Below are 12,586 nucleotides of genomic sequence, written 5' to 3'. Positions count from 1 at the left end.
TGCTGTGATGAGCTCTGAAACCTGACTGAAACTCTTCAAATAAGCCATTCCTCTGCAGATGATCTGTTGGCTGTTTGACAACTACTCTTTCAAGGATGTTTGATATAAATGAAGGTTGGAGATTGGCCTATAATTAGCTAAGACTGCTGGGTCTAGAGATGCTTTTTGAGTAAAGGTTTAACTACAGCCAGCTTTCTGGGTATGAGAACCATGCCTGAACTATGTGGGACCCGATGTCTCTAATATTATGCTACAAGGATTTTCTTGAGTGTTCAAACTACATATTATCACTGGGACCGCAGGTATTGTATTGTTTCGATGGATCTGAGCTTTTGTTCTGTGTTTGGTTTTTGATTTGTTTCTTTGTTTTTTGTTTTGTCTTTTAGTGCCATGAACTGTACACCATATTATATTATGTAATTATGGGTTGTTTGTGAAAATGAAAACTAATAAAAATATTGTTAAAAAAAAAAATACAGCCAGCTTGAAGGCCTGTGGTACATAGCCAATTATTAGAGATAGGACTTCTTTGAGCAGTCTTGCATAGTATTGTTTGTAGGTATGCTGCGTGTATTTATTTACTCCTGCCCTGCCGTCTACTTTGCTACTGTACAGTGTGAATTTCACATATCTGGGAATAATAAAGACTATCTTATTGTATCAATCATCAGCTGTTGTTGTAATTATTTTATTGATATTGTTTCAGTGAGTCTCTTATGATGGCTGAGTGAAAATACTTCCCCCTGCTGGTTAAAGTCAAGTACTAGACACGAATAAAGACAGTTTTATTCTGATTAATTCTAAAATGATTCTTTTTCAACTCATATTTAAACTCTGAGAAACCCTGATATCAGCATTATTAGTCATTATTCATCATCACTAAGACATGATTGATACTTCTGATTCATCTGATCTGTTTCTTTTTTTAATTTCACCTTAATTTTACTGACCTCTTAACTTGCTGACTTTCATATTGAATAGATAACTAATGCGTTATAGGTTTTTGTGAAGGTGTTCTATTATTGTGTTTCCTGGAAATAAAAATAAACAACTGGCAGTCTGATTGGAAAGCTCTTTTTTTATTGATCATTTCAGTTTGCTGTGTCTGTGCTTCATACCATGGATAGTCAATAACTGATCAGATTTGATTGGCATTTGTTTTATCAGGTCAGCAGATTATTTACTTGCCGCTTCCACCATTCTTGCTCCTCTGGTCTCCATAATGATACAAGTAATGGAAGTTGGCTCGCATGTGCTGGGTTTCCATGGAAACCATCACTCTGCTCCTGTCTACAGATGTGTTAAAACCATGATGGCGAAACATCCCGCTCTGCAGCATTAGCTCCAAAATCTGACGGGATGTCGCTGCAAAGCAAGTCTGGAACACAGAGACGTTTAAATAACCTCAAAACAACAGTCGCCTCAAGGTGCTTTATATTGTAAGGTCGACCCTACAATAATAGACACAGAGAAAAACCCAACAATCATATGACCCCCTATGAGCAAGCACTTTGGTGACAGTGGGAAGGAAAAAAACCTCAGGCAGAACCAGGCTCAGGGAGGGGCGGGGCCATCTGCTGTGATTGGTTGGGGTGAGAGAAGGAAGACAGGATAAAGACATGCTGTGGAAGAGAGACAGAGCAGGGAGTGCAATGCAGAGAGGTCTATTAACACATAGTGACTGAAGAAGAAACACCCAGTGCATCATGGGAATCCCCCAGCAGCCTCCGTCTATTGCAGCATAACTAAGGGAGGATTCAGGGTCACCTGGTCCAGCCCTAACTATATGCTTTAGCAAAAAGGAAAGTTTGAAGCCTAATCTTGAAAGTAGAGATAGTGTCTGTCTCCTGAATCCAAACTGGAAGCTGGTTCCACAGAAGAGGGGCCTGAAAACTGAAGGCTCTGCCTCCCATTCTACTTAAATCAGACGGCTCGATCATGACTTTAGCATCTTCAGTGTATCAATGATTTCATTTTAGATTTTATTCACATTGCCTTCTCATCAGTTACCAAAAACATACCATAATTTTTCCAGGTGAACATTTAAAATGTATTATATAGGGGCTTTATTTCTTTCTGTCTCTGTCTGTTAAACTCAGTATATTTCAGGTTAGATTCTTGGTGTGAAAGTGTAAATAATGTAAGTAGAAGCATATCTAACTGTATCTGCAGCTCACCACGTTAGATAAAAGAAAAACAAAAAAATCAATCAAAATTTATTTATATAGCACATTTTAAAGACCGAAGTACACCAAAGTGCTTTCCAGTAAAATCATGATACAGATTTAAAAAAATCACAATATAAAATATAAATTACAGATATAAATAAAATAAATAAAATATAAAATAATTACATAATCTAAATGCAAAGCCAGATGTAAATTACCCTAGTTAGCCTTGAATGCCAGGTTAAACAAATACGTTTTTAGATGTGATTTAAAAGACTGAATGGAATCTGATACGCGAATATGAAGAGGAAGAATATTCCATAACCTGGGTGCGGCAACGGCAAAGGCACGGCCTCCTCTGGTCTTCAGCCGAGACCTAGGTTGCACTAAGAGCAGTTGGCCCGATGATCTTAGTGCCCTCTGAGGGCTATACAGACAGAGGAGATCAGCTAGGTAGTCAGGTGCCATATTGTTTAGGATTTTATAAGTAAACAATAAAATTTTAAAATCAATTCGATATTTAATAGGAAGGTTGCCGGAGGTTTCTTCCTGTTAAAAGGGAGTTTTTCCTTCCCACTGTCGCCAGAGTGCTTGCTCATAGGGGCTCATATGATTGTTGGGTTTTTCTCTGTATCTACTGTACAATATAAAGCACCTTGAGACGACTTTTGTTGTGATTTGGCACTGTATAAATAAAACTGAATTGAATTGAATCAAGTTTTAGTGTTATTTTGAAACGAGTATTGTTTATACAGAGTTTGTAATTGCAGAAAAATACTCCATCCGTTTTGGGCAAGTCATTTTTGAGGAGGAAGCTCAGAAAACCCTTTGGTGCTCAACAGGTAAAGAGATGATTCCTTTGAAACTGATCAGTCTCGTTAGTGGGTTTGAATGGAAAGGCTCTGCCTGAAATGGAACAGCATACATTTATCCATCCTTTTGCCACTGACTGTCTATATTTTAAAGCACGGACATGCGATATTGCAAACACAACATGTTTTCACATAAGTTAGATCCAACTTCAGTTCAAAGCAGATTATTACAGCTTCAGTGATTTAAGCTGACAATCCCAGCGCTCCTGTCTGGCTCTCTGAAGGTCCTGACAGCAGCAATCCCACCACAGTTTCTCCAAACTTCCACACTACTCACTGTTTTATTTTGTTAGGTCACGGTCTCCTGTTTAAGGTCAGGTCTTTCCCTGATTACACTCACACATAATTACTGTCCTTTTACATTTCCTGAAGGAAACATTGGATTATAATCTCCTCCTGCACTTTGTATTTGGCTTTAAGGAATCTTCTATAGAACATCTAAAGTCTGTGTCTTTACCTGAGGAACATCGACAGGTTCCAGAGGAAGAAGTGCTGTTAATCAGCTGATTAAAGTACCTGCTGATGTCATTAGATGTAAATCTGTTGATCTGTTGGGTGGTCATGTCACTTACGACTGAGCATACCACAGACGAGTTTTTCCTCTTTTTCCTCTTCTGTCTGATTTAAAAACTTTGCAGGAGAGTCTCAGTGTCCAGGTCAGAGTTTACAGGGGTCAGAGGTCACACACCTCAGAAGCTGACAAGTGTGAGCAGTCTGAATGAAGACAAGTGGCACACTGATTCTGAGTGTACTTTATTTTGAAAGTTTAACATACGGGAAATTGAAAAGAGCATGATCAGCAGACTCACATCTCAATAAAAAAAGAAAAACTAAAACAATAAATAACTGATCAGTATTTCACTATAAAATAAAAAAAAAGGTTCACATTTTACACAGTCAATAACATCATCATCAATGGGTGGGCTAATAGGAGGGGCTGGGTTGTTACTGCCTGTGGTGGGGCTAATATTGGCAGGGCGATAGGGGGCAGGGCTACTCCTGCAGCTACAATTTGTATTTACATGCAGTCGACTTGTCTGTTTAAATGTCACTTTAGAGACCACGCCCACAGTGATTTCACAATAACCGTGGTGACCACAACATAGTCGATCATTCAGCTGATCAATAAAGTCCTCACATGAAGAGTTTGAAGAACAAAGTTCAAATATCAGAAATACATCTTCATCTTTTCCACAAACACAAGTCAGCGTTCAGTTATACATCAGAAATGTTTGGAACGGTGAATCATTTCTTACTACAATCATCTCCTCTGATTTATTAACTGATTGGTTTCTCCTTGATCTCCGATTTGTTTGTGATTGGGTTCTAATTGGTCTCTGACTGGGTTTTCATTGATGTGACTGGTTTCACATGGATCTCAGATGGTTTCTAATTGATCTGACTGGGTTGCATTGGCTCTCCAAATGGTTCTGGATCTGACTGGCTACTCATGGATCTGTGATCCGATTTCCCATTGATCTCTGATTGGTTTCTCATGGATCTTTGATTAGGTTCTGAGGTTTTTGTCTCTCAAAAAAAAAAAGAAGAAGAAGAAAGCAGTCTTCCAGCTGACTGGTTGGTTGAGATCCTGAAAAACAACACTGTTCAATGAAAAATTGTTACCAGACCTCCTCTGAGCTCTTACATCACTTCCTGTGGAGAGACGTCTTCACTGGTCGAGTAACTCGCTAGACTAGCCGACTATTCTGCACAAAGCCTATAGGACAGACAGAGAGGGAGAGTGGAGAGAGAGAGAGACAGGTGGACAGGCAGGCAGATACGTTAGAACAGACAGAGTGAGACAGACTGCTGCTGAGAACGTCAGCTAACCCTAACACCACCATTTTATAGCAATAGTAATTAAAGCTGCAAGCAGCGATGGGAGGGCCCTCGCACCCCGCCCCGCTGAGCCATGCTGAAAACCTCCTATACCCACCAGGTGAAAACAGAGAATCCGACATAACCATATGTCACACTGTATATAGCATGCGTGGGAAACACAGACTAAACTTTCACCCAGATTGGATGATGGTTCTATCCTACTGCGTATTTCCTGTTCCCAGTAGCCGAAACTCTAAATATAGCTGACAAATAGCATATCACTGTGTTCAAGCCTAGACTATCATCATGCCTGTGAAGGTTGGGAGAAACTGGAAAACGTATCCTGGAGTTACAGCAGCGTTGTGCTTTGTGGTGAATGATAAAAACCCGGTGTGCTGCCATGACTGCAGCACTTCACAACAACTAAAAAGCTTCACAGTTTAACATCACCAGATCTTTTGATTCCACTCACCAAAGATCCCGTTGATCTGATCAGGGCCCTAGAAGGAGTTTGTTAAAGTACGAGGCCTGAAAATGGCAAACTTCCTGTTGGATTTAGAGTTGTATATATAGATGTTGCACATGAGGCTGCCAAATTTCAGACTCATACATTAAACATAGTGCAGAGACTGCGTGTTTGAAATTTTGCAGGGGGCGCTGCGGAGCCATTTTCCAACAAGTGTTTAGAGCTACAGACCTGGAAAGCGGACTCACATGGACGTGTGTGCCAAATATCACGAGTGTTCAAGCTTTCCAAGGCCCTCAAAAGCTGCTTCCTGTTTCATAGTGAATCGCGATGGCACCAGATCGCTCGGCTCAATGAAACTCACAATTTTCACAGTGAAACATCTTGAAACATGTCTGTAAGTGATAGCAAGTCTGTGCTTCATGGCGAAACACAAAAATTCACCATGCCGCCAGGGTCATGCCCACTGATGAAAGCTCACAGTTTTCAATGTATCCCAAGATCAACTCCTTAACCCAAAGTGCAGAACATGCAGTTTCCTGTTCCCTGTAGATGGCACTGTGACCAGTTTCAAATATGGCAGCTGAAATATGTTCATTTCAACAAACGAAATAGGCCCAGGTCTGTAGTTTAGACTGACCAAATATTAAGGTGAACCGATAAAATCCCCAGGAGGAGTTGGCAAAAGTGCCAGGAAATTGCCAAAATGGCATCTTCAATTCAAAGTTCCTGTTGGGTTTGGGTTTAATTGGCCCGCAGACTTCTTCGATCATCTCAACATGTTACACGTGTGTACCAAATTTCATTCATGCAGCTCAAACCATGTGCTGGTAGTACTATCCAAGGTGAGCCATTCCCGACTCTCTGTATGTCAAACCAATGAACCATGAACATTTTCGCCAGACCTGACGAACATGCAGAATTTCATTTGTTCTTGAGGAAAGACGTGAAATAATAATAAAGGGAGCAGACACTCGGGCCCTGACAGGAGGTGAACTGAAGTTCCTCTGCTGTTTTTATTCGTCTGAAAATAATCATGTTGATTTAAAAAACAGATTACAGTTTGAACTAAGTTTTTTTTTTTTCAGATCATCGATCAAGTGAGAAAATAATCAGCACATGAACCAATAAAGGTGAACTCTGGCAAGTTTATCAACGATAACATGAACATAAAACGCGAAACATAAAAAACGACAAACAGAACGCACTGAATGAATTGTGTAAACTTCAGCTGACTTCTGGTTTAAGGCATCATCTCAATTCATTAATTACTGTTTCAGCCCAACCCTGGATATCAATATAGTAGACGTATAGCACGATAACATCCTCGCCAGTGCTAACTGGCTAACAGTCCTCTCTGATTGGACGTATCACAAAGATCTGTTTACTCGTTAACAGAGAAGCTGCTGGATTCGAACAGAAAAAGGCAAAACATCTCATCCCCTTTTAAATGAGGTAACTATGACAACTGTGCCGGCGTTTGAGCGCAGTCTTCTCAAAGCCACAACAACCCCACAGTCCTCCCTGGAAAAGCTGCAGTCTGATGATCGCTTTCAGTCTGGCTGAATGAGAAAACGACAGTTCGGCCTCCAGCTGCGTCCACACTCGACGCAATTCGCTCATTGTGAATTACAGACACTTCGGGGCCCCGGGTGACTCCTTAGTCACTTAGTATCAATCAGTCGTGTTCTTCACTCACACTGGTAGTCACTTTATTTCCTGACTGGGAGGTAGGAAAAGTTTATCTTGGGTTTAACTCAAGATTCCAGTCGCTTATTTTGCCTGTAGTCGCTTGAAGTCGTGGAACGTCATTTGCTTTCTGCAGCCTCTGTTTGCCACGCCACTGCGATCGCTTCTAGTGTGGACGTAGTCTAAGCTAAAGGTGTTGTTAAGAGATCCGCTTTCAGATTATTTGTCACGGCAGTAATAACGTAATATAGACAAACTTTAATAATTCATTCTCACTGACATGCCTCCCTGAGCATCCTCAGGAAATCAACTATTGCAGCAGCTGCCAAGGCTATGCTAAAAGCTAAGGCCTGAGGTTATGGTATGCTAGCAGCTAACTTAGCAGAGAGTTGCAAACTTTAATCCTTAAACATGTCATCGTCTGGAATATTAAAACCGAAGTAACCAAACATTTGAAAAAGTCAACGTAAAAACTGAAATCTACAAATGACACTAATCCAGATTACCGATCCTTTTGTTTTTCTCCGTTTCAGACATTACTGTTCAGACTAAATATCTTTCCAAGTTAGCATTAAATTAGCATTACACAAAGAAAACTGATCATCATCGGTGTCTGATGTGAGCCTCAGAGACACACCTGCCCTGGAGTTGTACAGGTGTGTCACACAGCTCAAGTTTGGCACACAGACAGGCAAAGCACAGCAAGGCAGGCTGCTGTTACCATAGGAACTAGCACGGTGACATTCATGAGTCAAAGGTCTGAGGTCATGTGACCCGACCTGGTGTCAGGTGAGGTAATTTAAAGGTCATTGAGAGGTCATATGTAGGTCATGGCACCTTTGGCGCTGCTGTCCAGGAAGACTTTGATGTAAGAGGTTGGCACATATCCCTCCTCCTCCAGGTTCCTGCGCACTCGGGTCCAGCCGTCACCCTTGTCTTCTTCCACCACAGAAAGTAGCTCCCCCTCCAGCATCGACAGAGTGCCCTCATTCTGACCTGAGGATGATCAACAACATGCTGATACCACAGAGAAACAGAAGTGTTTCACCTGGACCACACCAGAGTGGCTCGCCAATCTCACAACCAATCAGAATGGATCATTGCTTGAAAATTAGATCTGCAAAATACACTTTGACTCTAACGTGGAAATCTGAGTCTATCTGAGGAGATTCATCTATCAACGAAGCTTGTTACAGGGAGATAAATGAACTTTTCTGGAGTTTTGGCGCTGGGCTGTTGGATTTCGGTGATTTATATGAAAACATGTTAACTATGTATTAATTGCATTGCATGTATAACTTGTGTGTATCTGGCTGAGGACGAAGCATGGGCTTTATCCTCAGCCCATTTACCTGTCTGCAGGTGTTTCTGCTGCTCAGTGTTTGTTGCTTCTCTCCCAGCCTGCTTCAGCTGCAACTTTCTTTGTTCTAAGAGGTTTCTAACATCCCAAAGGACTGATTGGGTTTATAGTTTGTGACATTTATGAGATTTTACATGTCATTGTAAAGTGGAACGGCTGATGTTTAAATACCTTGAAATGGGTACAGAGACTTGCAGGTTCCAATACTTGGCAATGGTTCCTCATCGTCGAAGTCATCATCAAACTCTGAACTACGAGACTTAAAGTGAAGCTCAGCGCTGTGATCCTCAGTGTAACTGCCATCGGGACTGAGGAGCGTCAGGCAGAGACACAGAGAGGTGAGGAGAGAGACAGGTATGAAAAAAGGAAATCCCAGTAATGATGTCATTAATGGTCAATCATCGTCAGAAACTACCTCTCTCTGCTGGCTGGGCTGCGGTTGTCCAGCTGTTTGAGGCTGGTGCTGCCTGGTGTAGTTGCCTGGGAATTTAACCCACAGCCTCCGCTCTGTCTCCTGGTGCTGTGATCAGACAGCCTGCTGTCGGCCTCTGACAGCCACACCTGTGCGCACACACAGAAACACAATTTACAAAATGCACACGACATTACTGAAGTGCATTTTGGTGTTTTGCACTCAAGCCACTTTGTAACAGCTTCATTACTTTCCCCACAGTAATCGGGTGGGGCTTCCACAGTTTTGTTGTATATGTACAAGGACAGTTAAGGTCTGTTCTACAAAGCAAACAGACACATTGACACACACTGTGACAGGAAGTTGATCAAACTCAGCCCAGGGTGTGTGCTCAGTACAGAATGGATACGCTTTTCTCTCTTCATTTGTTGTTTCATTTCAAATGAATGAAAGCTCTCCGCCACAGCAATATTTTGATACTCAAGAGTTCAGCTTTGGTTGTTTTCACAGTGATCGACACTATCTGGGAGACTGTCAGTGTGGAAAAAGGAAATCTCTTCAGCAGATGGAAACCAAGTCAGAAGGAGGAAAATCATCTTGAGGAAGGAGGAATCCAGCAAACTGTTATGGAAATATAATTAACAAAGCCTACAGACAACAATGAGCTAACACCTTCTAATAAACACGAGCATGGTTGGGAGAGAGACGCCATGGCGTCCATGCTGACGGCAGTCTCTCTGAGGAGCCAGCCCTGGTTTACATACAGGCAGAAAAAAAGCACTCCACACTGCTTACACCCCTCGACCCTCTCCTCTTACAGGGTCACATAAAGACTCCTCTCAACCAGTCATGGGTTTGAAAAAAGAAGGTGGCTGGAGTCTGTGGTAGCCAGTGCAATCCTCTACACCGTTGCATGCTGGGGGAGCAGGCTGAGGGCCGCAGATGCCAACAGACTCAATAAACTGATTTGTAAGGCCAGTAATGTTTGTGGGGATGGAGCTGGACTCCCTTAAGGTGGTATCAGAGAGGCGAATGTTGTCCAAAATAAAGACAATGTTGGATAATCCGTCCCACCCACTCCATGACATGCTGGTCAGTCACAGGAGCTCGTTCAGTGAGAGACTGAGATTACCCATGATGCACCACTGAACGACACAGGAAATCATTCCTGCCTGTGGCCATCTCCCTGTACAACTCCTCCATCTAACACACTGTATATAGCTACACCGTTTTCGCACACACTCCTCTTCTTCTTCTCATTCAGCTATTTATCAATATGTGATATATATATATATATATATATATATACACATATGCATGTATATACATTGTATATATTGTGTCTATTTCTTACTTAGTGTAGTGTCTGTCTTTGTTACTGTTAAGCTGGAGCACTGTAACCAAAATCATTTCCCCTAGGAATCAATAAAGTATTCTGATTCTAATTCTGATTCTTTAAGTTTGTGAAGATCATCAAGGTGGGTTCTTCATCTTCTTCCTCCCAGGTCCCCTTTTGGGTTGCTTCTTCTTCAAATATTGATCATCATATGATGTGAAATAGAGTGCTGACGTCACAAGGACCAACCTACAGGACTAAGCCTAGAGCAAGTGGAACAATGTTTTGGATTCACTGTTGACGGCGTGTTTTATTCTTTTTTCAAACCATCAGTCTTCTCTTCCCAAAATCAGTAACATCCCCAAAGAGTGTCCCATCATCACTGATTTGATAAAGGCCCAGCTGGAATGTTTTAGAGCTTCCTTTACAAATCTGTGTTCCTTTGCTTTCCCTCCTCCGGTGCGACTCCCCTTGTCGGACATGATGGCCTGTGTGGCGGGGCGTGGTCTCATCCTGGGGGCTGGCACGGGTGCTGGAGCTGCCTGGACGTCAGCCACTCCCACGCGGTCGAGGGTGGTTGCTGTGGGTGGTGGCGGTGGCCAGGACCCATGCACGAGATGCTGCCACCAGCTCCCTCCATGTGGCCGCCATTTCAGCCACCATTTGGCCCAGCTCCTCCGCCCGGTACCGCGTCTGCCAAGCCCCCATCCCAGGTTCTAGCACCACTGTGAAATATTCACAGTTTCACGCTCTTCAGCATCTTCAGTAATACCGGCCGAAGCGTTCCCGTCACACACACTAACAACAACAGACCGACAGGACCCAGTTCAGACTTTAAGCCGGCGAGGCGTGATTGCTCAGGTGCGTCCCCCTCCCTTGCTGCTGCCCGTCACAGCCTGATTTTGGAAAGAGGTATTTCGCACTGGAGAAGGCCCCTGAAACCCACATCCTGATTTGCTCTGCTTCAGGTTGTGTTACTTTTGTAATGCTTATTGCTGTTTCTGTTGCTGTCGTGGCAAAACTGAGCCTTTTAACTAGCACATCCTCCTCTGGCTTAGTGAGCTTCCTATCGATAGGTTCTTCACCCACTAATCCAATTTCTAAGTCATAAAATAATGTGTGTACGTGCTATGTGTTTACAGAGACCTGGTTCCTCCTCAGCTCCTCCTCCAGCCTTTGCAGGTTCTGCTTCACTTCATCCAGTCGAGGCTCCAAACTGCTGGCATCGCCCATCTGAGGACTTCGTTCATAAACCTCCCTCATCTTCAACAAAGCGTCCCTGAAATGACACAGAACCATTAACACACATGCACACACACACACAGAGTCCCCCACCAGGACCAACACCCGTCTCACTAATGAGACAGCACTTTGGATCAGCTCCAGACCCAGTTCTTCCTTTGAGCTAGCTCCACCTCTGGCGCCACTAAAAACATGAAACTCTGCTGAGGTTCGCTGATCCAGGGAACAGGTTCAGTTGAAACTGTGATATCAAACTCCAAAGAGAGCGTTAACTTACCATCAGTTACCATTGTAACAGACTCTGTGAACTTGACCTGCTCACTGAATCGGATCCACCCAATCATAGGCTGCCATGAACCAGATCAGAGTCCAGTTAAAGATTGGGACAGATACAAAACATAACAGGATCATGGATTCACATGGGATCGGGCTGGATCCAGTTCAGCTCTGGTCATTTCCAGGTCATCCTGTCCAGCTCAGTTCTGTTTCTGGTCACAGCGGATTATTTCGATCTGTGTTCCTGATTTAAACGTCTGACACTGAAGCAGCAAAAGTGTGAGCACTAGAAAGTTTGCTCTACAAAACCTGCGCTGGCAAACAGTAGAGGGGCTGTAATCAATTTCAGATCACATTAATGATTAATTGCACTACTGAACAATTAAAAACTATCTCTTAGGTTTATCTTAGATCTCAGGTTTAAATATCTATCCTTTAAATTAAGGGAGGAGACTACGGAGCGCACACATTCCCAGACCTCTGATGTTGAACTTCTACAACTGTGCCATCAGCAGCGTCCTGACGCATGGATTTCTAGTGTGGTTCCCCAGCTGCACCAAGGCCGACCAGCAAGCACTCCAGCGGGTGGTGAAAGAAGCTGGCAGAATTATTGGAACAATTCTGCCAGAGATTAGTAATATCTTCCCCACTCGCTGTCTGAGGAGGGTGCACAGTATCCTGCGGGACCAACATCACCCTGCACGCCACCTTTTCCACCTGCTGCCCTCAGGGAGAAGGTACAGGTCTATACAGGCCAGAACATCCAGACTGGCCAACAGCCTGTATCCACAGGCTGTGAGGCTCCTGAATTCTGCCCCCCTCCCCTCTCTGCCCCCCTCTCACGGACAATAACCATATCCAACTTCTTAAATAGCACTGAACTGGTTTGCATTGGTGCATTATATCTTTATTCTCTCTCCCCCCTCTTTCTTAAATAGACAACC

General features: G+C 43.1%; 1 protein-coding gene across 8 annotated transcripts in view; it reads right to left on the bottom strand.

The window, feature by feature from the left end:
- Window positions 1-3,763: 3,763 nt before the first annotated feature.
- The window catches only part of fnbp1a (formin binding protein 1a), a 51,444-nt gene continuing 42,621 nt past the window's right edge, over window positions 3,764-12,586 (bottom strand). For 7 of the 8 annotated variants that reach the window (XM_085426693.1, XM_085426694.1, XM_085426696.1 and 4 more), the window contains 5 exons: window positions 11,271-11,403; window positions 8,792-8,937; window positions 8,548-8,684; window positions 7,854-8,012; window positions 3,765-4,757 (listed from right to left, as the gene is read on the bottom strand). In XM_085426693.1, coding sequence (XP_085282819.1) covers window positions 4,729-4,757; window positions 7,854-8,012; window positions 8,548-8,684; window positions 8,792-8,937; window positions 11,271-11,403 — 604 coding nt within the window. In that variant the 3' untranslated portion in view covers window positions 3,765-4,728. Of the gene's footprint in view, window positions 4,758-7,853; window positions 8,013-8,547; window positions 8,685-8,791; window positions 8,938-11,270; window positions 11,404-12,586 lie in introns of all 8 variants that reach the window. The other variant, XM_085426695.1, reaches the window with a different exon arrangement.

The sequence above is a fragment of the Rhamphochromis longiceps genome, linkage group LG12 (genome assembly GCF_057381845.1).
Source record: "Rhamphochromis longiceps isolate RC_006_pf linkage group LG12, R_longiceps_female_GT1.1, whole genome shotgun sequence".
NCBI classification, from domain to species: Eukaryota; Metazoa; Chordata; class Actinopteri; order Cichliformes; family Cichlidae; genus Rhamphochromis; species Rhamphochromis longiceps.
The sequence above is the reverse complement of the archived record's forward strand: the minus strand, read 5'-3'. Positions and strand labels throughout refer to the sequence as shown.